This window comes from Salvelinus fontinalis, chromosome 26, assembly GCF_029448725.1.
Source record: "Salvelinus fontinalis isolate EN_2023a chromosome 26, ASM2944872v1, whole genome shotgun sequence".
NCBI classification, from domain to species: domain Eukaryota; kingdom Metazoa; phylum Chordata; class Actinopteri; order Salmoniformes; family Salmonidae; genus Salvelinus; species Salvelinus fontinalis.
Window position 1 is genome coordinate 46,677,480 of NC_074690.1, and position 25,963 is coordinate 46,703,442.

The window sequence follows — 25,963 nt, forward strand, 5'->3', positions numbered from 1 at the left end:
ACGAAATGGCAGATCGACTTCTGCATAGTGCACACCTTTAATATGGGGCAAGTTTTCACAGGCTAGCGAGACGCACTGGTGTTCTAGAAAACACTCGGTTCTAACGGTGCACTTCAGTAGCGACCATTGTAAAAACCACCGAATGCGGGGAAACGAGCTTTGGTCTGGTCTGGTCGGGTCTGAGTCTGAAGTCTAAGGCAGACATGTCCTGTCGAGCGGTCAGTTGTAATCCCATAGTCTAGCCTGTCTGTTTCCTCCCTGCGGTCACATGCTGCCCTGCCATGCCTCCTATAATCCAGCTAGTCTCCACATGAATCTGGAGCCGATTACTGATCAGAAGACCACAGAAAGTCACACTGGCACGGGCCCATGGTCGGGTCAACTGGAGGCAGGGTGAGGGGCAGAGCGGGGTTTCAGCACTGCTCTAGTAACGGTCCCCGAGAGGATGTTGGGAAAGTTACTTGGAATAGATTCTCAAGGGCCAGGTCTTCACAGGAGGAAGACTGTAGCTAGCCAGTCCCCGGGACTCTTGGAAGATTAGCCTCCATTGTGGACTAAAATATATGAAAATAGGAAAACAAATGTACCTGGGATGGACCATGGCAGGGTGACCAGGCTCTTCCTTAATGTGGGGGAACAGGCGGTTGAACACCAGAGTAGCCTGGGCTTTAGCCTGTAAACAAACATAATAATACATTAATACACATGTTCATATACTATAGATTAAAAAAATTAAATCACACAAAGATAAAAACAAAAAAGAGATCTGTAGATGTTTATTAATTATCATATGAAACCTATATCTGAATGTCAATGTTTGTAGCTATAATTGTGTGTGCGTGTTAGAGAAGATTGTGATAAAAACACGGATTTTTCAATGGCCATGTGTGTTTAGGGGAGGGTGGCGTGGGGGTTGAGAGAGAAGGAGAGCGAGCATGACGTGCTTTTTCAAATAGGAGAGTGTTTTAGGGAATGACCCCAGTTTGTGTGGGGTTACGTGGCAAGGGGGGGTTGGGTTAGGGCCGTAGGGGGTTCGAGGAAGGTTAGGGTGTAGTCAATTCAACCCGTTACATCGTCAGCAGTACACCGCTTCCTGTGTGTGTGTGTGTGTGTGTGTGTGTGTGTGTGTGTGTGTGTGTGTGTGTGTGTGTGTGTGTGTGTGTCGTACCTTGTGGCAAGTGTGTGTGTGTGTGTGTGTGTGTGTGTGTGTGTGTGTGTGTGTGTGTGTGTGTGTGTGTGTGTGTGTGTGTGTGTGTGTGTGTGTGTGTGTGTGTGTGTACCTTGGTTGCTGCATCGCTGTCGGACAGTTTACTATTAGGAGAAACCAGAGGCTCAGGAGGACGCGATCTCCTCACCTGGCTGTCCCTGTCCTCATCTTCCACCTTCTGAAACACACACACACACACACACACACACACAGAGAGAGAGAGAGAGAGAGAGAGAGGAGGGTTAGACACTGGAGAGAGAGCGAGACGGGCCTCTGTGTTATGACGCCGGTTAGCCAGAGGCTTCCACTCTTTTTCAAGACATTATTTTCCAGGACTTTTCAATTATTGGGGGGGGGGGGGGGGGGGGCATTAACTGCACACACGGGCATCAGTTGTTTTATGTCTACAACAAAAATGTCTGCCCCCTCCCAGCCACGCAGTCCAATCTCGCTCTGCTGGAGCTGCTGCCCGGTCGTGTGCGTGTGTGTGTTTTAATCCAGGTCACTCTCAGCAAGAGGCCATGAGCTAATGTGTTAATGCTCATCGCGGACAGACAGGGCTGACACACACACACAGTACTAATGCAACAGGACGTTTCGCAGCTCAATAACAATTCTAACACATAGCCAAGGGAAGGAGGGATGAAGAGCACGAGAGAAGCGTGAGAAAAGCCAGTAGTAGGTAAGAGAGAGAGGTGTATGTGTGTTTTTGCATTAGGCTTGGCCATGTGTGTGTTTACATACATGTGTGGTGTGTAATGTACTAATGCAACAAAATATCTAAAAAAATAAATACACCTCACCTGAGCCAGTGTGAATATTCCTGAGTGTGTGTATGGGGTGTGCTGTCTGTGTCTGAAATTGTTTGCTGTTTGCTTTCTGAGAGGCAGTGCATACTGCAGCAGAGGTGGGGGGGGGGGGGGGGGGGGGGGGGGGGGGGGGGGAAGATAGAGAGAGAGAGAGAGAGAGGAGGAGGAGGAGGAGGAGGAGGAGGAGGGGGAGGGGTAAGTAACAACAAATCAGCCACTGCAGTGGTGAGGCAGTCTGTCCCTCTCTCTTTCCATTCCTCTCTCCCCCTTTTTCCTCTCCCTCGCTCTATTCATCACCTTCTCATATTAAACCAGACAAACACCATCACCAGGTCAGTTAGAGGCCTCTCCGTGAGAACAATACAACTCATTACTGTGTGTGTATGGGGTGGGGGGGGTTCAGTCAATCAGGAGTCCCAGGGAAAAACAGGGAACCATTAGAATCCGGTGCTAATGTGACACACATCCCCGAGGCACTCAGTGTTCTTACAGGAGCACCAGAGAGCATACTGTCGGGCTGCATCACGGCCTGGTAAGGCAACTCCACCGCCGCTGACTGCAAGGCTCTACAGAGGGTGGTACGCTCAGCCCAACGCACCATTGGCTGCTCACTGCCTGTACTCCAGGACACAGCTGTAACCCTGTGCATGTGACTTATAAACTAAACTAAACATATACATACACACAAACAGATTATTGCGTGACTCTGTAGTGTGTGAGCATGTGTGCTTATATACCTATATATACACACACACACAATTAGCTATGTGTGAGACCCCCAAGCTGTATGACAAATCCCAAGCTGTATGACAATGTGGATTAGTATTCTAGGCACAGGAACAGGTCTCCCCTACTGTTATAATCTACCAGCCACAAACACACACACTGCCAGGGTTCATGTCTCTACTCCACATCTCATACACTGCTGAGGAGGGTCAGACCAAAGATATACATGTATTCACGAGATGAATGACAGGGGGCGCTGTTCTGAAGTCACCGCCCGCCAATAATGATACTCCCAAGGAACAGCCTCCATAGGAATTGACGGTATTTCAATGTAATTTTTCAAGGACAAAAATACATGCATTTAACTATTTCTTTGTTGTAGTGGGGACTCTAAAATGTTTTTATGTTTTCAATTTTTATTGAGAAATGATTGGCTTCTTTCAGTTCATACAATACTATGTATTTGTCTCTGTAATGAAATAAAATATGTATTTATCTTCTTAAAAAACAATATCGATTACTATAATGCACGCTGTAGAAGTTAATGCATCATCCCATAATAATGTTGTCAACCCCGCTGACCAAATTAAAGATTAACCTGATGTAAAACACTCCCCAACGAAGCCAGTAAAAAGAAACTGCATTAGAGTCAAGAAGACCAATAGTTAACTCTCAGTACAATGAACCAAGGAACTCGTTCACTCATAGACTGTAAAAAAAAAAAAAAAAACACCAGGTTCACCGGTAACCATTTTGTATTCATCGTCTCGTGTAAAGGTACTAGGCTGGCTGCTAACGTTAACTACATTCATTGTCAACGCACAACAGTTGGAAAAGGACAATTAGACAAACCTGAAGAACAGGAGTTCAATTGTACACACGCGTCGCCACTTCATCCATGTTTAATAACGCCAACAATGGGTTATCATTTCGTCTCGACCTCATATTATAAGCTCAGCAATGCAGACATGGATGTAGGCTACGCGGAAATGTTCCAAAAATACAATTGGTGGGAAAACATTGTTCTCGAAAGCGCACCGCACATGTGAGCGGTTTCATGTGTCAAGAGATTAAAATATCCATTAGAAATGAAAAGAGGGGAGATCTAAAGATGCATCAACTAGCAGGGGTTACTTATATGATTCGGATTATGCCTTTACTGCTGGACAATAAAAAAAAAGTTAAGTTGAAAACCAAAAGAACATGAGAAAAATGCTCGTTTCAATGGTGTTTATCAAATAATTCCTCAATATTTCTAAGGTCCAATTTTGGCTAGGCTACTTTGAAACAAAGTAAGACCCGCTTCATAAAATTACACAAAATGTCCAGGTTTTAAACAATTAAGTTTCTGGTTAGATCGTTTCAAAATTCTGACTGATTTTTGTGCGGTGCCATGCGCAAAGGGCATCCCCGCAGCATGATGCTGCCGCCACCATGCTTCACCCTTGAGATGGTGCCAGGTTTCCTCCCGACGTGGCACTTGGCATTCAGGCCAAAGAGTTCAAGCTTGGTTTCAACAGACCAGAGAACTTTGTTTCTCATGGTCTGAGAGTACTTCAGGTGCCTTTTGGCAAACTCCAAGCGGGCTATCATGTGCCTTTTACTGAGGAGCAGTTTCCGTCTGGCCACTCTACCATAAAGGCCTGATTGGTGGAGTGCTCCAGAGATGGGAGAACCTTCCAGAAGGACAACCATCTCCACAAAAAGAACGCTGGAGCTCTGTCAGAGTGACATAGGGTTCTTGATCACCTCCCTGAACAAAGCCTTTCTCTCACGATTGCTCAGTTTGACAGGGCGGCCAGGTCTAGAAAGAGTCTTGGTAGTTCCAAACTTCTTCCATTTAAGAATGACGGAGGCCACTGTGTTCTTGGGGACCTTCAATGCTGCAGACATTTTTTGGTAGCTTTCCCCAGATCTGTGCCTTGACACAATCCTGTCTTGGAGCTCTATGGACAATTTCATTGAGCTCAGGTCTTGGTTTTTGCTCTGACATGCACTGTCAGCTGTGGGACCTGTATATAGACAGATGTGCGCCTTTCCAAATCATGTCCAATCAATTGAATTTACCACAGGTGAACTCCAATCAAGTTGTGGAAACATCAAGGACAATCAATGGATACAGGATGCACCTGCGCTCAATTTCTAGTCTCATTGCAAAGGGTATGTAAAATAGATGGGGGGTGTTTTTCAAATAAATGATCAAAAGTTTCTACAATCCTGTTTTCGCTTTGTCATTATGGAGCATTGTGTGTAGATTGATGAGGGGAAAAAATAATTTAAGCCATTTTAGGATAAGGCTGTAACATAACAAAATGTGGAAAAAGTCAAAGGGTCTGAATACTTTCCAAAGATAGTTTCGTTCCTAAAATAAAGGGATACATACATGTATTTATAAAAAAAAATATTTAAAATTGTTTCCTGATCTTTCTTATATCTCTCAGATATATGACAGACGCTTATGAAAAAACATATTTTTTATTTTTTTTGGGGGGGGGGGGGGTATCTGTTGTTCCATGTAGTGAATATGTTATTCAATGCATTTGTATTAGCTAAGAGCAGTAATGCCAAATTCATTGTTTCACCCAATAATTATTCAGATTTTTTTGATACTTAAGGGGTCTTAAAATTCTAAATCAAATAGCTAAATGATCATTGGCATGACCATCTTAAAACAATTCCATGTTACCCTCCCCTCCCCCGGCTTAGACAGGGCTTAGACTCTAGACGGTTAAGAAGAAGGGGCCAGGAAAAGACAGGAGCTGGTCTCTACAAGGAAGTAAAACTCTGTTTGGGTTAGCATTCTCCGTCTCCCCGAACGGGAAACAACGGAGAAAAAGACACGCACACACACACAGCAGTCAGTGGGTCCGCCCTGTCTGCAGTCTACCACATCCTGTTCCAGAGCTCACTGTTGTTAGAGCAGTATCAGAGTTCACTGTGTGTGTGTGTGTGTGTGTGTGTGTGTGTGTGTGTGTGTGTGTGTGTGTGTGTGTGTGTGTGTGTGTGTGTGTGTGTGTGTGTCTCACACTTCATTCTCTCTGTGCCCTAAGAAGAACATGCTGAAAGAACCCTTGTGACTGTCTGGTTAAAGACACACACCTGTTCCTCTGTCTCTTTCCTTCAGACACAAACACAGGAAGGAAAAACAAAAGCAGACAGACATACAGATAAATATCAGTCACCACACACACACACACACACACACACAGGTTTGTTCCTGACCAGAGTTGGCTGCTGGCCTGAGGCACATTTTTCAGGCCACATGAGCACTGTCTAGACGCCTGTCATCAGTGGCAGCGTCACACACACACACTCCGTCTGCCCCTCCCAGCCACTCAGTCCAATCTCTCCCTTCTCAGCCATCTCCAGGCTGAAGACTAGTTTCCTCTAGTCTGCAGACTAGTTTCGTCGAGATAATGAATTACCCAGTTGTCACTGCTTACCTCTGAGTCATCTAAAAAATAAGAAAAAAACACACAGAGAGTGGGAGGACAGGATGATGACGCACACCACAGTGTACACACATAAACGTAAACAAACAGTAAAGGGACAGAGGGATATTGCTTTGGGAGTACAGTACAGTTGTATTTCTCTCATGGGTGTACAAACGGAGGAATTGATTCCTGTCAGTCAGAATCCCATCTGATGATCAATCTGTGTCGTGTTGTTGTGATGAGAGGAGAGAAGCAGAGGGCATGCAACACGCAAGTGATGCAGCTAACACACACACACACACACACACACACACACAGCCATCCATGAGTCATCAGGCTACAGAGCTACAGGAAGCAGAGCAGTGACGGGGATGAAGTGACCCAAGTGAGGGTGGGAGCTGTGTCTGGACATATGGCCCTGACCCCTCTGCCCATGGGTACCATAGCCTGTGTGTCATAGGAACCCTGATGATGCCACTACACAGAGTGTCGCTCCCTAGAGCATGCTGATAATGGCCCCACGTCATACCTTCACAGTCCAGCAGCAACAAAGTAACATACATTAGGGATGTGACAGATGGAGAGAGAAAAAATCTGAATGTTTAAACAAAACACCAAAAAATACTGTTTTTTCCACTTCGTTCATGTCACTTGCCTTTCTCTGCCATTTCTCCAACTTAACGACAATGACGTAATTTGTAAGTCGCTCTGGATAAGAGCGTCTGCTAAATGACTTAAATGTAAATGTAAATGTAGTGGTGGACTCCTTTGCACATCGACTCCTATTTCTGAGTTTCAAGATTAGTCGCCGTACTTCCGATAACACAAATACCTGCATCTTTCATAGCGAGCTAGAGAGGATCGACCACCAGGCAGAGTCAGTGCACTAGGCGTTTCGATCGGCAATCAAAAGCTGCATTTCGCAATGGAATGCTGTATCTCGCAATTTCGTGGCTTGCGACGTATCCCAACTTCAGTAAAGCAGGGCCTATCGTCAATGAATAAGCTAGGATATTGAGATGAGCGAGAGACGCAACACGACGCTCTAACACAGCATCTCCGCACAGGTTCGCTTCACGCTGTTCACAGCATGGTAGCCAGGGCACCAAAACAGTGGAGAAGTCGAGCCTCTAACTTCAACACTCTAAATTGTGGCGGCAATTGAACCACTATACTGTTTACTTTCTGCATCGACGTCAAAATATTTATTTTTTCCCTTCTTAGCGTGAAGGATCCATTTAAACATTCGAACCCCCAACTATACAGGATTGTACCCTCATGTCCTTGGGTGACACACATGCTGTGTGTGTAGTGTCTCAGTGATGTGCAATAGGCAGTGTGTACTATCCGTTTATGACAACAGAAACAACAGTATTTGACTTCTCCTAAAGGCGGTGTTTTCCTCAGCTACCTCGCGACTAGAGGCCTGACTGTCAGCACCCAGTTGGGTAAGGAGGGAAAACAGCTCTATTCTGGGAGCACAAACGGTTGGCGGAGGAGATTCTCCTGAGGTTCCTAATGACAAGAGAGGACACGGTGTAAGTGCAGCTAGCGCGCAAGAAGATCCTCGGCCTCTATCGCCTCTGCTTCCAGGCTTCCTCGTGTTTTTTCCCCCAATAAGCCATAGTGATGAACGAGACTTTGTAGTAAGGTCATGCGAGACTGAAGCTTGCTAGTTACAGTAGCAACAAACACATTGGCAGCCATGTTGACATGGGAGCTACCAACCAAAATGAGGACAAACTTGCTTTCATTAAAACAAAAGGACATGACAGCAACCAGCACACATACCATTAACACACACAGAGTGTGAATACATAATAACACAACACCACCACCATGGGTGTGTCCCACATAGCACCCTATTCAGAGCCTAAAACAAACTTGTTGGTCCACCAGCCACTGTGGCAGGCAAACAACAAAAAAAGAAAACCAGCCACTTTGTTAAACAACACATGTATTAGTAGTAAGAAGTGATGTGGTATATCGATGCATTTTATTTCCTTTTTTTTTTGTACCCTGAGTATCAGACCAGACAAAAAAAGGTTACCGTGGCAACGGGGGCAGGACACTCAAGCTCTCAAGTCTTTCAGTGACAGTGTGCCTTTTAGGTAGAGAATCTGACCAGTAGCCGATCTTTGCTAGCAGTTGAAGCAAACTCAAACATTGGAAAACAACCTTTCTTGTAAACAAAATAAATGTAAATAGCCATGACACACAAGGATAAAGTTTCACTTTAATTACACTAACTTTCATGCCTGGGCACAGCGCTTCTAAAAATGTATCTTAAGCCGAATCACAGTGCGCACAGCTCCCCAGCCAGGCAGTGTGGCTGTGCGGGATATATACATTTGAAGTCGGAAGTTTATATACACATTAGTCAAATGCATTTAAACTCCGTTTATCACAATTCCTGATATTTAATCCTAGTAAAAATTCCCTGTTTAGGTCAGTTAGGATCACCACTTTATTTTAAGAATGTGAAATGTCAGAATAATAGTAGAGAGAATCATTTATTCCAGCTTTTATTTCTTTCATCACATTCCCAATGGGTCAGAAGTTTACATACACTCAATTAGTATTTGGTATTATTGCCTTTAAATTGTTTAACTGGGGTTAAACGTTTTGGGTAGCCTTCCACAAGCTTCCCACAATAAGTTGGGTGAATTCTGGACCTTTCCTCCTGACAGAGCTGGTGTAACTGAGTCAGGTTTGTAAGGCCTCCTTGCTCGCACACGCTTTTTCAGTTCTACCCACAAATGTTCTATGGGATTGAGGTCAGGGCTTTGTGATGGCCACTCCAACACCTTGCCTTTGTTGTCCTTAAGAAATTCTGCCACAACTTTGGAAGTATGCTTGGGGTCGTTGTCAATTTGGAAGACCCATTTGCGACCAAGCTTTAACTTCCTGACTGATGTCTTGAGATGTTGCTTCAATATATACACATATTTTTCCTCCCTCATAATGACATCTATTTTGTGACGTGCACCAGTCCCTCCTGCAGCAAAGCACCCCCCATGATGATGCCACCCCCGTGCTTCACGGTTGGGATGGTGTTCTTTGGCTTGCAAGCATCCCCCTTTTTCCTCTAAACACAACAATGGTCATTATGGACAAACAGTTCTATTTTTGTTTCATCAGACCAGAGGACATTTCTCCAAAAAGTACAATCTTTGTCCCCATGTGTAGTTGCAAACTGTAGCCTGGCTTTTCTATGGTGTTTTTTGAGCAGTGGCTTCATCCTTGCTGAGCAGCCTTTCAGGTTATGTCAATATAGGACTCGTTTTACTGTGGATATAAATAATTTTGTACCCGTTTCTTCCAGCATCTTCACAAGATCCTTTGCTGTTGTTCTGAGATTGATTTGCACTTTTCGCACCAAAGTACATTCATCTCTAGGAGACAGAACGCATCTCCTTCTGAGCGGTATGACGACTGCGGGGTCCCATGGTGTTTATACTTGCGTACGATTGTTTGTACAGATGAATGTGGTACCTTCAGGCGTTTGGAAATTGCTCCCAAGGATGAACCAAACTTGGGGAGGTCTACAATTTTGTGGGCTGATTTCTTTTGATTTTCCCCATGATGTCAAGCAAAGTGGCACGGAGTTTTAAGGTAGGCCTTGAAATACATCCACAGGTACACCTCCAATTGACTCCAATTATGTCAATTAGCCTATCAGAAGCTTCTAAAGCCATGACATCATTGTTTTGAATTTTCCATGCTGTTTAAAGGCACAGTCAACTTAGTGTATGTAAACTTCTGACCCACTGGAACTGTGATACAGTGAATTATAAGTGAAATAATATGTCTGTAAACAATTGTTGGGAAAATTACTTGTGTCATACACAAAGTAGATGTCCTAACCGACTTGCCAAAACTATAGTTTATTAACAAGACATTTGTGGAGTGGTTGAAAAACTAGTTTTAATGACTCCAACCTAAGTGTATGTAAACTTCCCAATTCAACTGTATTATAGGATTAATAGTTCTGTGTGATTAGCTACCAGCGACAAAACAAAACGACAGAAACACTTTGAAAACAGCTACTGCTTCATTCATTTCACTAGAAATGTGCTCATACTTGACTGCGAGTGAAATGCGTGCACCGTGGAGCCCTGACCACCCACCGACGTGGCTGGAGAAATATACATATTACCTGCCAATTCCTAAATCTACCGACATTTGGCAGGTGTTCATTTTAGACCCTGACCCTATTCCCTTCATAGTGCACTACTTTTGACCAGACCCTAATGGGCATTGGTCAAAAGTAGTGCACTATAAAAAGCATCATTTATTTAGGATGCACATCATCGCTTCCCCGTGGAAATGACTGCCATTACAGAACCTGCTGCAGACATAGGAGTAGTAAAGTGGAGCGAAGAGGATTCCTTTAATGGAATACGGTCTTTTCCCTCTTCCCATGTTTGCATCATGTATAATGGAGAGATAGATGGTGGAAGGAGAGAAGGATGAAGACAAGAGATGTACAGAGACTAGAGTATGTGCAGTTTCAATATGTTCCTGTGTGTGTGTGTGTGTGTGTGTGTGTGTGTGTGTGTGTGTGTGTGTGTGTGTGTGTGTGTGTGTGTGTGTGTGTGTGTGTGTGTGTGTGTGTGTCTCTGGATGCTCTGGGAGACTAGACACTGGGCAGTTAATCTTCTCATTGGTCAATTAATTTATGTACTACTAGCACGAGCTACACATTATTATTCTGGTCTGCATTCTAAAATGGCACCCTATTCTCTATATAGTGCATTACTTTTTGATCGGGGCTCATACAAGGCTGTATATAGAAAATAGGGTGCCATTTGGGACACAACCCTGGTTCCATGCTAACAACCTCCTCTCCATGTTCTCCTCTCCATCCTCCCGCCTTCCTTTATGTTGTTGGAGCCAGCTCTGTCTATCTGTCGACTTTAGGTAGTGAGACAAGGGAACAGGCGTGTTTGTGTGTGTTTAGTCTGCTGCCTGACTGCCTGGCTGGCTGGTTGGCTCTGGGCTGGAGTGCGTATGAAGCAAGCTGCAGTTAGAGAACCCCTTCCCCCTCCCCCTGACAGGGCCCCTCACTGCCAGAAACAACAGGGCAGGAGCATAGCTCTATGGAGAGAAGTGAAGTTTCCCTAGTAATTCTACGGCGCATTTCCATACAGGATTTACCTCAGTGTATTACCCAAGAGCTATCGAAACACAATTTCCCTAGTATAACACAAGGGTGTACACTAGGGGTGTAACGGTACACGTACCGTACCATTCAGACCGTGAACCTGAATGAATACAATAAAAAAAATATTTACAATATTAAAAAAAAACACTAGGTTCTGCTGCGTTGTAGGCCTAAATGCCTCGAGTAAATCTGAGCTGAAAAAACATTTCAGGTTATTCCGTTAAAACTAGAGCCTATGCACACGTCGTATTTAAAACTATAATCTTAATTGGCACATTTCAAACTGTCCTTTTGTGAGGCGCAGCCGGGAACTAGTTCTGTACGATGGTGAGTGGTGGGGTTGATAAACCAGGAGGATTCTCAAATCAGCATTTAAAAATCAACAGTTTGGAAAAATGTTGGCTTCCCAGTAGATTAAAACGGTGACGGACAGAGTTGTGGATAAAATGTTAAAAACATGTCGCCACGCTGAATGAGAATAGCCTATGCAGCTGCCAACAACAAATGTTGACATATTTACGCTGGTCTCCCTTCTGCATTCAAGCAGCACTTGGCAGCTGATTCTGACCGGGTCAAAGAAATTAAAAAGGGTGATACGTAGGCGCTTTATAGTTTTACAGTCTTTGGTTTATAGCGGCGGATATGCGCCCATTCTCAGTGGTTAAGAGGGTTTCAGCACCTCGTGAAAGTGCTCGACCCACATTACGAACTTCCCTCTTGCACCCATTTCTGCAAACAGATAGTACCCGCTCTATATAAGCAAGCCAAAGTTTTTATTGAATTGGCCAATGCACCATGTGTTGTGTTAGCCCATCACATTACCCCAGAGTCACAAGAGAGAGTCACAAGTACACATCTGGCATGGTCAGTGCAATCCTGGATCGTCCCTACCCTGAACCCTAACCTCTACTTTTACCATAACCCTTCCCTAACCATTTTAAAATGTCAACTTCAAGGACCCATCTGGCACTGAAGAAAGCAGTGTCATGGTGCGTTCGTAGCCAAGTGGAAAGTGGGAATTTACCACAAACAACTGACCTCTGTCACCTACTAAGGAAAAAGCATTTTCTGCAGTTAAATGCAACAAAACATTATTTATAAAACGCAATCCATTAATGTGTTTTTTTAACTCTATAATTCATCTACAAGCATGATAGCTGTACTTTTAATTTATGGTTGACACAGTTTGCTGTCCATTAGCCAATCGGCATTTCTCAATGAGTTCAAAATCACATGAACGCATCCAACCGGTATATACAACTTCACATCTGGTAAATTCCCACCTGCCCACATGGCTACAAACACAGCATCAGAGTGGAAACTTGAGGCACATTATAACAATCCGGTCTCAACAGACAATGCAAGAAACATTGTGACTGCGGAAAATTGTCAATGGCATTTCATTTTCCAGCTGTACCGAAACGTGACCCAAAAACCGCAACACGTACTGAACCATGGGTTTGGTGAACCGTTACACACCTAGTGTAAACACTAGTACACCTAGTGTAACCACTGGTGTTACAGTCAAAAAACATCATTAGTATTTCCTTAGCTGGGGCTGTTTAGAAATAACTTAGTGACTCTCATTAAACACCTACAACCACAACCGTGAACAGGTTGTTATTACAGCAGAGGGAAAATAAATAAAAAACGTTTTAAAAACTATCCATAGACTAACACATCCACACGGGGGAGGAGGGAGAGAGAGAGAGGCTGGGAGCGAGAGGGAGACATGGGGAGGAGGCCGGCCCTAGCGTGTGATTGGCTGAACATGAGGGTTGTAAACAGGCGGAGCATTTCGTTCAGACGAGGTCTTGTGAGGTTAGTCTCCCCCTGAACGAGGAGAAGAAGAGAGCAGAGGAGCGAAGAGGGGGAGGAAAGAAGAGGGAGAGGAGAGCAGGGTTCATACACATGTTGACAGATGGAAGTTCATGACTTTTCCAGGACTTTTAACCAAATTTCCATGATCAACAATTGGCAGTGCCTCTATGTATTTACAAAAAAAGTATGCGTATTGTGGTAACAACACTGGGACGCATCTCCTGTCGTTGTTGTTAGTCAACTGTATAACACACACACGTGGTCAACCCTAAGGCTGGAGAGCTACTGGGTGTGCAGGCTTTTGATCAAGCCCTGCTCAAACACAAACACATCAGAGACAGTTTGCGAAGGTCCAGCTCATTTCTAAAACGTGGTTTGTTAGAGGGGAACTGTAATAAAAGCCTGCACGCCCATTAGCTCTCCTGGAGGACGGTTGACCAACCTTGATATACAGTACCAGTCAACGTTTGGACACACCTACTCATTAAAGTGTTTCTTTATTTTTTACTATTGTCTACATTGTAGAATAATAGTGAAGACATCAAAACTATGAAATAACACATATGGAATCATGTGGTAACCAACAACAACAAAAAAAGTGTTAAACAATTGAAAATATGTTTTAGATTCTTTGAAGTAGCCACCCTTTGCCTTGATGACAGCTTTGCACACTCTTGTCCGACTGTCTCGCTCTCCTTGAGGAACAGCCCACGCATCTCACAAACACGTGCCGGTGATGCGCACAACCAGACGGGCTAAAGTGTCAATCAGATCCTGGCTGATATGTTGATTTTTATTTGATTGATAAAATATTTTTAAACTTTGCCTAAATAACTGATATTAACAGAAATTAAATTAATTTAAATGACTTTTCGGATTTGATAATTTTACAAAACTCTTCCAGGCCTGGAAGACACCATTTTAAAATTCCATCACTTTTCCATGAGTTTCATGACCGTACAAACCCTGGGAGAATAGTGGGAGATGAGAGCTGGGAGAATAGTGGGAGATAAGAGGGGGGGGGGGGTAGAAGCTTCATAACATGCTGCTGCATGAGGGTTTTGCATGTCTGAGCCGTGCGTAGAGAGAAAGAGAGACAGAAACAAGAGAGTGGTCTCTGCTGAGTTATGTAAGCATCGACTTATCGTCTCGTTTCAATGCTTATTTTGCTACGGTCTTCTAATTGGGCCCTCAGGGACGTTGACTGTTTAAAAATAATAATAATAATAATAATAAAAATAATAATGTGGTGGGGCAGGGCTCCGGACACGAAGTGGGAAAGATCTGTTTGAGAACTCTGCAGAGAGTAGAATGCTCTAGTCTAGAACGATTTGGAAGAGACAGACAAGTGACCCCCACTCCTATAATTACAAAGCCCTCAAAAGCCATACGGTGCCATAGAGAAGAGTCCCCTCGGCCAGCTGGCCCTGAAGATAAGTTCACTAACCACTACCAACCCAATAAAGCCTCAGGTCAGCACTCAGAAAATCAGGCCCAACCAAATTATCACAAAGCAAAATATATCACCTATTGGAAAGACACCAACAAAAAAAAATGTATCGAAGTAAACTTCCATGCTATTTGGTACACGCTAGAAAATTGAGAAAAACATCGACTATGTACAGATTCAATTAGCACAGACTGGCAATAGAAACCGGCCATCACAGGCAGATCTGGCTACCCAGAGAGGACAGGTTGTGCCCACTCTGCCCTCAGAGGTCGAGCGAGAGAGAGCTGCGAGAACTACACAGACATAGAGGCAATCTTTTTTTCTTCCCCACAAAATTGAAAACAAAAACCAAGATTTTTAAACAAAATCTGAAAAAAATACCTTTTTGCCATATTAGTTGCAAATCATGTAGCTTCCTGTATCCTGACACACCCGTACGGACAACCAGCAGAATGACAAACCACAGTAATAACATTGCTACCTGTGTCTTTCTCACTATTTCATTATTGTCCTCATTCCTTTCTTATTGCATTGTCCTGTTAATTGCTATTGAGTATTCTCATTTTTCCTATTATCAATCCGCATCATCATTGACATGTGTCTGTTTGCTTTGGCAGTGTATGTGGTAACACTTTCCATGCCAATAAAGCCTATTGATTAGAGAGCAAGCGCGAGAGAGAGAACTTGAGAGACCACGCGAGACAGAACGCAGGTCTGGTCTGTGGTAATGAAGTCACTGGTGTGTAAATAGCCAAGAGGAAGCATAGAGAAGCAGCTGTCTGCTGTCTGTACGGCAGTCGTCTAGGACCTGCCGACACAGACACGCACAGGAGTGTTGTCTGTCTACCACAGCTGACATGGTGCCAGGGCTAAAACTACAGGGGTGGATTGGTATAGGGCAACATGGCTGGCTCTTCTGGACAACTCCCAGGCACAAAGACAGACATGTAAACGTTCCCAGCCTCACACACTATCCTAACAAGTACGTCACAAAGTGTTTTTCCTAATCTGAATGTGTGTGTATCAGGACACTGTGTCCCTCCAGACAGACTAGCAGGTATTTCACAACCAGGCCAACTAGGCCAAGGAGGAGTCACACACTGGGAATTTCTGCTTTCCTCTAATCAGAGAACAGAGACAACATAGATGACGCCACCCTATCAATCTGTGTGCGTGCGTGTCTGTCCGACCGGGAAGTACAAGCTGCTTGTCATCCCCGCAGGCTCATTACATCATTGTTTCAGACGCCAAACACTGTAAAGAGCCGCCAGTTATAGTCATCTGTTGTAGTGTCTGTCTGTTGTCTCACTAACATCTCCTTTGACACGATCATTACTAGAGAACGACTGATAATTGGTAATCCTAACCCAAATGGTAACCATAACCCAAAGGTGTTCCTAATGTTTTGTACGCTTAGTGTATGTGTATTAAAGAAGGAAACAGTTTTGTATTTGGTCCCGTATTCCGAGCACACAATGACTACATCCAGCTTGTGACTCTACAAATGTGTTGGGTGCATTTGCTGTTTGTTTTGGTTGTGTTTCAGATGATTTTGTGCCCAATAGAAATGAATGGTAAATAATGCAGTGTGTCATTTTGGAGTCACTGTTACTGTAAATAAGATTATGTTTCTAAACACGTTTACATTCATATGGATGTTACCATGAATACGGTAAGTCCTGAATGAATCGTGAATAATGATGAGTGAGAAAGTCACAGACGCACAAATACCATACCAAGACATGCTAACCTCTCACCACTACAATAACAGGGGAGGTTAGCATTTTTTGGGGGGGGTATGATATTTATGCCTCAAACATTATTTATGATTCATTCAAGAAGTTAAATCTGCTTTGTATTTTGTTTCCTTGCCACGAGTCTCGCGATACTGGTATCGTCCAGGCCCTAGCGAACAGCCACAAAAAAAAAACACAGCCAAACACCTAAACTAACCAAAACATCACAAAATCTCATAATATATGCACAAACCGCTGACTGGATAGCATGTGACAGGCTTACCTAACCAGTCACCGTACAGCTTCAGCGGTAGGCTACATGATATACCATAAGGTAGATGTGTGTGTGTGTGTGTATGTGTGTGATTAGTCTGCTCTGCGGTGGAGACGTGTCTGCGTGACTGAGTGGCCCCAGGTCGATCTGTCTGACTCTCAGACGAAAGTGAGACAAGCCGAGGAGCGAGGGAGGAGAGGGAGAGACAAAAAGGGGAGGGGGGTAGGAATGTGGTTTGGGCACTAGACTAGACACCAGACAGTATTTCCGGCAGAATCACGCACACACTTCAAAACACACAGGGAGGGAGAGGCTGGGGATTCTCGCTAACCTCACTCTCTTTCTGCCAGACACAAACACAGCGCACAGGGAGTGCCAAATGACTGTACAGCAGGTAGTGTTCTCACACCTGTCTGCACACACACTCACACAGAAACTAAAGCCTGTCTGCTCCGAGTCCATAGTCTCTTATTTAACCCATAATGTGCCAGGCGGCTACAGTGAAGACAAATTACTTGGCCTAGAAAACACCAATTAAAGTCAGTGTTTATCTCAACAATACAAAACCGAGTCTGCGTCCAAAATGGCACCCTATTCCATAGATAGCGCACTACTTTTCACCAGACTTATGGGCCCTGGTCAAAAGTAATGCACTGTATAGAGAATAGAGTGCCATTTGGGACGCACATAATAGTCCGGTTTGGTCAAGAAGAAAACATGAGACATGGATGTGAACCAGTCAATGGAAGGGAACCAATCTATAGCTTTTCATGTTTTTAGCTATAAAAACAAAAAGAGAGTCGCACACTCCATATATATGTACAAACTCCCAGTAATTTATCGGGTAAAACACAAACGTTTCAGCATCCCTGTGCCTTCTTCAGGGTGTCTGACATTTCTATAGGTCCCGGCCTGTGCACTGCTCTCTCCCACTGTCACTTTCTTTTTTGTAAGAATGACTGAAAGAAAAAAAACCATCAAAACCCCCTCTGCTCTGTAGAAGCCTCCCTTGGGTTTTGGTCTTTAGTGGAAAGCACTGGTGGTGGGGGTGGTGATGCAACATGGGCATTCCCCCATGCAAGGGCTTGGGTTGCCTGTTTCGGTACACTTCCCGCTCGGTGGTACAAAAAAAGATCAAAAGAATGGTTTCCCGGAAACATCTTAAGCCTAGTCCCCGTTGCGAAGACATTAAAACATAATTCAACAATAGAATTTTTTTTTATTGAAGTATATGAAATAAACTTAAATGCAATGAACTTATAAAAAATATAAATATTTTTTTAAATATTTAACCTTAATTTAACTAGACATGTCAGTGAAGATCAAATTCTTATTTACAATGACGGCCTAGGAACAGTGGGTTAACTGCCTTGTTCAGGGTCAGAACAACAGATGTTTACCGTGTCAGCTCGGGGATTCGATCTAGCAACGTTTCGGGTTACTGGCCCAACGCTCTAACCACTAGGCTACTTGCCACCCCAAGATAATTTGCCCGAGATAAACATAAGATATGAACAAAATGAACCAGTGATTCGTATTTTCCTGCAACTTTCTGAAATGGAACAGGAATGCCCACTTTGTGTAACTGCTAGCGGTGATGCTAATGATAACCTTCTGGTAGAGATGGAACAGCTTTGGAAAACCTCCTAAATGAAATGTTAACTACAAAGTAGCCTATGCCTATACGGCAGAATGATAGGATTATTTGCATGGCCATTTGTTTTGCAAACTCTGCAATCACATGAGCGCTACAGAAAAATTGCTAACCAAACAACGGTCTCCTGCATGGTAAATGGTAACTACACCCAAGAATCCACATTCATTTCTTTCCAGACCTCAAAAGTCTCCTTATGTGTTTTAAGTATTGTTGTGGACTAGAAACATAAAATTTAGTTGTTTTACATTCAAAATTGGTGGTTTTGAGAGCAAAAACGGGGAAAAACTGTAATCAGTAAAAAAAAAAACACAAAAAATACACACACACACACACACACACCGGTATGCCGCTTCGATCCTTGCTATCTGGGATCCTTGGGACGTCCCTACCCCATTGAAGTTTACATTTAAAAGGGTTAAGGTTTAAGGTTAGGGTAGAGACCAAGGATCCTGGATATAGCATGCCGGTTCCCACACCAAGCCCTGCCCCGTCACTCAAGGAGAGCATGTTGTTGCTCGACCATGAAGTCACGAACACGTCACTTGCCGTTCACTGCAGTCTGTATGGTCAAGATGTTGGTGACATGGATGCTGCTTTCAAGCGTTATATAATGACACTATTAGTTTGTTTGTCTGCAAATAGCTAGTTTGTCTTTTCATAGCACATGACTAAAATAAATTGTGTTAGCCGCTAACGCTAATCACTAGCTAAATATATTCAGTCAGAGCAAACGTAGCTCAAATCAAATTTTATTTGTCACACACACATGGTTAGCAGATGTTAATGCGAGTGTAGCGAAATACTTGTGCTTCTAGTTCCGACAATGCAGTAATAAGCTAACTAATAGAGCCGGATACCAGTGCTGGTGTACGCCTAGATCGGCATGTGGTTTGTACAACGGTATCTTCTAAATCAGAAAGGAATAGGCTTAGCATGAATATGTTAGCCAGAGAGCTAGATAGTTACATGGGAAAACATAATGTAACATCATATAGGATCCCCTGGGAAACACTGACCAACACTACCCTGTCACAATAATTCCTTCCTGGCTTATTCATTTGTCGTGTCATGTCAAACAACAATGTATTCAAAGTGCTGTCCACTATATTCCAACTAGAGGTCGACCGATTAATCGGAATGGTCGATTAATTAGGGCGATTTCAAGTTTTCGTAACAATCTTATAAAAAAAACGTATCTTATAAAAAACAAACAATCAATCAATCAATCATAATCACTAGTTATAACTACACATGGTTGATGATATTACTAGTTTATCTAGCGTGTCCTGCGTTGCATATAATCGATGGCCTAAATTTCATATCATGATATTTTTCAAATTTATGAGAGTTTACCGATATATCGGTGAACATATGGGAATCGGCCGATATTAGCTAAAAATGCCAACATCGGTATCAGCCCGATGTCTAGTTTAACGCCGATGTCAAAGCTACCGTGCAATGACACCACGCTAAATTTTGCACTACACGTGCAACACAGCATTCCTAACCTAGCCCACAATGTCTGCTGTGTGGATCGAGCAGTCAACAAATCGAGCAGTCATTTGAAAGAGTAAGAACATTTCAGCGAGACGACTCAAAGGCGAAATCCATTAAAGCCGAGATAATGGAATTCATCCCCTTGACAATGAACTGTTCTCTGTCGCGGGTGATGTTTGCTTTCGCCGACTGGACGAGCACCGGTACACACTACTAAGTGCGCTATTTTTCAGATGTTGCCCTACCGGAGTTACAAAGTAATTGCGTCGCTGCTATTATCTTCATGACATATATACTATGGAACGCTGTTTGGGTCTTTGCGTATCAAAAAAGATACAGTAGCACTGTCAAAGCTGTACAAAAAAGTCTGCAAACAAGCAAACACCGGCGAAGAACAATGAGTTTACAATAACGCATTGGTAATAAAGCATAATTTGTTTGACCGCGACTTCTGGGGTAGATAGCATTTGCTTGGTACCTAACTAGCACCGATACAACCAGCCTGAAAACAATGACCATTAGAAACTGCAGTCATTTTCATTATTCTTAGCAATGATTTAGGAATCCTTGTGCGTAAGTATTAGCTAGGTTGCCACTTGTTGTTCGCCTATTGAAATTGAACTTCAGTTCATGAAAATAAATAGCTAACCAGCTACTTAACTCGGTTTCCCAAAGCTAACGTTATAAGCAGCCAGCTAGCTTCATCTGGCTAGTGAGGCTCGACCTGACCGGGTTATCTGTTATGAAGCTAGCCACAATAAGGATTAGGCACAATAGTGGAATTTGTAGGTTGCGTTCAAAATAAATGTCATTGACAGTGATGCAAATGAATACAAATATAATTATGCCATACTTTTATTTTGAAGGCTAACCGCAAAGTCCACTATTGCGGCTAATCCTTATTGGGTCTGACCACCATTAATCAAATAACTGTTTTATAAATTAGGGTTATTTTAGCTGATGACACTTAGCTAAATAGTTAGCTAGCTAACTATAGCTACTGAAACAGATTATGTCGTTTTGCTATGTTTTTGGGGAAGAACATTGTTTGCATCCATGAGCTAGCTAGCTTTTTTTATGACCAGCACTGTATGTGCGAGACAACTTTAGCAGCATCATAGCATATGTATCGACGAATCCCTGTAACATATGAAATACGAGTGATAGTTATTACACATTGATTAAACTATGTAAAACGTGTATGAACGCATTCAATTATTATGTGACGTGCAGTCATATTCAGGTCCTGATTGGTCAACAAGCTTATTTGACACGTCAAATAGTGTTATTTGTCCCTTTTTTGACATGCAAAGACCCAAACGGCGTTCCATAGAAATCCTGCTTGAGAATGAAACATCTGAACAATGAAACAACACAGCAAGTAAGTGAAAGAAATAGGGTTTGATTATGTTTTACTGGTAATGGGGACATACGTAAATGCCAACAAAATAACTTTTTGGTCAGTGTGGTGTGTGTGTAACCTTTATTTAACTAGGCAAGAAGGTTAAGAACAAATTCTTATTTACAATGACGGCCCGGACGATGCTGGGCCAATTGTGCGCTGCCCTATGGGACTCCCAATCACAGCCGGATGTGATACAGCCTGGATTCGAACCAGGGACTGTAGGACCGCCTCTTGCACTGAGATGCAGTGCCTTAGACTGCTGCGTTCATGTGTGTGTGTTAACTATTTAACTGTACTAGCTGCCTTTTAGCAGCTTAAAAGGGCAGCTAAAATGTTTAATATTGGGTATCGGTATCGTTTTTTGACAAGGAAAATATCAGATATCGGTCAAATATATATATATATATTTTTTTTTTATATATATATTTTAAACCATCCCTAAAAGTATCAATTAACTAAATTACTTCAAAATACTTTAAAAGTAATTTAAATATGGAAGGGTGTAGCGGGGTGGATGCAATGGATGTAAATTGTCAGCCCATCCATTCAAGCCCAGAGGACTGTGAAAGAGTCCACTAGTTCAGTTAGTGTTGTGGCCTATTGTCTAGTGATGGTTCTAGTGACCTCCAGCTGACCTGGAAGACAAATGATGCCCTTCCCCGTGACACACACACACACACACACACTGGGACCAACCGAGAGAGCGAGAAACCAGCTGGTCAGTGGTCATCCTGTCCGCCCCTCCTCAAAATCAGTTTATTGATCACGTACCTGAATTTACATATGTTATCGCAGTTGCAGCAAAACGCTCGGATCTACTACACTACAGCCAGCAGGAGGGGTGACACCAGTCCCCTGTCTTATACACACACCTAATGAAACCCATAGTTGGGGCTGGCTTCTAGAGACTCAATAGATATCATTTATTGGTAGTTGTATCGACAGTGCAACCAAACGAACTGACAAAATAAAAAGTCTGACACACACACACACACACACACACACACACACACACACACACACACACACACACACACACACACACACACACACACACACACACACACACACACACACAATAAGAAAATCAGTGCTTACTTTGTCAGTGGTCCTGTTGTAGTGGAACTTGTCCTTCATGTCCTCTAGCAGCAGTTTGAGCTGCGGCTCCTCAGGCGTTCCCAGATACTTCCTCCCCAGCTGCAGGTAGCACGGCCACTTGGCCGAGTCAAAGCCCCAGTGGCAGGTCCTCTTGTCCGGGGACTTGTGTGAGTGCATCACAAACTTCTGCGGTGAGAAAATCAGCTGGCACTCCACGCACTGAACACAGGGCGCCTCGGGCTGTGTGTAGAACTGGGGTACAAACAGACCCTGGCATTTCCCTAGACACTGGTGCTCCACCTGGAAGCTAGACTCTGTCTCCTTTAGGAGCCCCTGGCCGGGCCGCTTGGTGCTGGGGTCAGAGGGCAGGGCAGCCCCCGGGCGGAGCAAGGCGTTGCAGAGGCGCTGGGCGTCGGTAAGGGTGATGAGGCCGCAAGACGGGGCGTTGAAGGGTAAAATACCCAGCACCTTGAGGATGTGGAGCTGCTCACCGTCACAGCGCGAGCAGTACACGTAGAGCTCGTCGCACACTGCATTGATCTGCTGCAAGGAAAAGTCGCGGAGCACCGAGTTGAGCACCTGGGGGAGGCAGAGGCGTTTCTCCCCACCGACAGCAAAGCAGGAGATGGATTCACCCTCTAGAAGGGAGTGGCTTAACTCTGTGGAGCTGTCGCTGGGCACCAAGAGGGGTCCACCTCCTAGGACTGGTGGGGAGGGGAGAGGGGCCATGCTGGAGCAGGAATCAGGGCTGACCTCGGGGGAGGCTTCGTGGCCGGAGCGGGCGGAGAAGGCTGCTGGGCCCCCCAGAGAGCTTTGGCTGCTGAGGGTAAAGGCAGCCAGTGTGTGTTTCAGCCCAGGACTGAGATCCAGAGCCTTGGCTCCACATACCTGGAGCTCCCCTCTACTGTCCATCTCTATGGATCTATCCATGCCTCTATCTGCATCCCGGGGATGGGTGTGCTCCTCCCCAGACTCCCTCTTCACCTTGGGGGTCTGGGGCAGGGTGTCTAGGCTGCGTCGCTTCAGGTTCATCTCAGCCATCAGCCTCTTCTTGATGGGCGCGTCCTCTAGCCTCTCTCGGTACAGCCGCTTCATGTTGCCCTTGAACGAGGTCAGATCTTTGAATGAGGTTTTCAGACTCGTCTGAGTACTGGCCATGTCGGCGTTGATAGAGGTCCGTTTCGTTCCACTATCAGCTTCACTTGGATTTATAGAACCCTTTGAGTTAATGTGGGTTTTGTTCGTTTGTTTTCTTCTCGTGTCAAATGTTCCAGATCTTCTGGTGTTCAGAAAGGTACATGGTGGAGACTGCTGTGTTTCTGTTCAGATTGTTGTCTGTATGTCTGCTTCCTGTAGAGGACGAGAAGTGGGGCAGTGGGGGAGTGGAATGGTTCAGGAGTTAACACAAACCGAAGGGTGAACATTTACATGTTTTCCCTCCCTAGTAAAACTCAAACTATGTTTCGCCTGCATGTAGCCTTTTTCATGTCATCTGAAATTATTTGTCTAAGTAGAAGACCACCCCATCAGATGCGTTTTTCTCTTGAGCATAAAATAACGTTGAAGGTGTTTACATTTTTATGGAGGCTATCCTGGTTGGGGGTTGAGTGGCTCAATAGACCCATTGGGGGCCAAATGGCTATTAACATATCTCACCACCCAAACATCTGCCCATTCAGCCCTTGTCATTGAACCCCATGGGGCAATGACAAGTTTTCACCCACCACACCATTTCATTGCCAACAGAAAGTGCTAGTTTTGTCAAGTAAAACCAACCAGGTGGCCAGACAACCAACAACTAGAATCTAGCAATTCTCTCTGGCCTTCTTTCGGTCACTAGATACTGTGACAAAAAAAGTTCACACTTGGTGTAGCCTAGGTAATCAAATTAACAATTTGTCCAAATGGCTCTAAATTGACCAAATAGCCAGCCTCCCCAACCCCACCTGTTGTCCTGCTTGCTGTCCTCAAGCCAACGTCTGCTCTGCTGGTAACCCCACGCTGACCCCATCGACTATGTGAAAACAATTGATAAAGGAGTATAAAGGCTCTCATTCAACCGGTTCAATTGTTATCGAAATGCACAGCGTGACATGGAATGGATGTTGAACGAGGCATTTTCCCTATGCCCCGGAATCTAGCTGCATTTACACTGCATCAATTCAAATAATAAAACTGTTCATACCTAGCTACATCTATAAACGACGGATTTATTAACAGGAAATTGTATTGTAATCCAATTTTAGGAAAATTTACATATATATGTGGCTACAACATTTCACTGGAAACCCTCAACATTGGGCGGTGTAAACAACCACCCTCCAATTAAGCTACAATCGTATTATGCTTGTGGGTGACCAATGTATTTTATACTGTAATATCATCCATTTAAAATCGGCTGCCAAATACAAAATGGGGTTAAATGTGTATATATATATATAACAACTGAAGAAACTGTACATGCGTTTAGGCAGTTCAAATGTAGCTGTGTGCGGACTACAGCGACAACACTAACGCGTTAGCTAGATTATACCAGAACCAGTAAGTACACCGCCGCCAGATCTTTCCACCAAAGCTAGCACTATCGGGGTACAAAAAGTCGGACCACAGAGCAGGCTTTGGTCGCAGTATGGTAATAATTACATTACTACCAATGCAAGGAGGTATGCGGCGATGCAAGCTTCACCACCCGTGATTCCTGCGTGGATTTACAACCAAAACTGACATTTTTCCCACGCAACGAAATAATATAGTTTCGGCTAAGAAAGGTTTTTAGACAATATTAATATTCGAACAAAACTAAGTATTTCTCAAAAAAATATCGTTGATTGCTGTTTTGTTTTTCTCCATCTCGCGGAGTGTCACCCCCTTCTTCGTAGCTAGCAAGGACACCGCGCACAGCTTGCGCTCGGTTCCATTCCTCCCGCCCCCTTCCCTCTGGCTCGCCACGATGGCACTGGTATGCAGACAGCACTGATAATGACGTTCACTGGCTAAACTACCGTCTGCGACTAGACTGTCTATCGACCTAGTTAGCTACCTACAATTGCCAGCTAACATTAGCTGAACGTAGAACCAAATACCCGGCTTGTAGCAGCAAGTTGAGCCGACATGAGAATTAGCTGGCAAATGCGGCTTTGTGGTGTATTTTACACCTCGAACATCGATAAATACTTATCTTTAAGGAAATAAAACATAAAAAAGCGAATATATTGAGTATCAAATGTAAGGAAACCAATAACGTTACAATTAGTATGGCAACACATCTGAGGACCGCGTAACAGAAAACAGAGAAAGACAATTCGATAGCTCGAATTAGCATTGCTTTAGCTACAAAAATGTACGTTATATCCGAGCTGGGCAAATGGATTAGCCAGGTTAGGTTAGCATAGCCACTACTGTTACACACCCAGCGCTGTGTGAAGCCATAGCAAACTAGCCTAGGCTAGTTAACAATTAGCGAACGCTTGTTAAACCCTCAAAGCATGCCTCCATTTCGGTAAACCGTCAAATAATTCAACACCCGATACATAACATTACCCATTTCATCATGTACATAGAAGCAAATAAGCACGTACCGAAACCCGATTAAAAAGACTTGCCTGAATGGGGTCGTTTCGACTCCTCTTCTCTCGGTTCTCCTCTGTAATACCGACCGTCAACAAGATGCAGCTAGAAACCA

The 25,963-nt window shown here is 43.9% G+C and overlaps 1 protein-coding gene across 1 annotated transcript in view; it reads right to left on the bottom strand.

The window, feature by feature from the left end:
• The window catches only part of skila (SKI-like proto-oncogene a), a 33,598-nt gene extending 7,635 nt beyond the window's left edge, over positions 1-25,963 (bottom strand). The window contains exons 1-4 of the mRNA XM_055884159.1: positions 25,860-25,963; positions 22,282-23,631; positions 1,281-1,385; positions 588-673 (exon numbers count right to left, since the gene is read on the bottom strand). Of these exons, the coding sequence (XP_055740134.1) occupies positions 588-673; positions 1,281-1,385; positions 22,282-23,439 (1,349 nt within the window). The 5' untranslated portion in view covers positions 23,440-23,631; positions 25,860-25,963. The remainder of the gene's footprint in view (positions 1-587; positions 674-1,280; positions 1,386-22,281; positions 23,632-25,859) is intronic.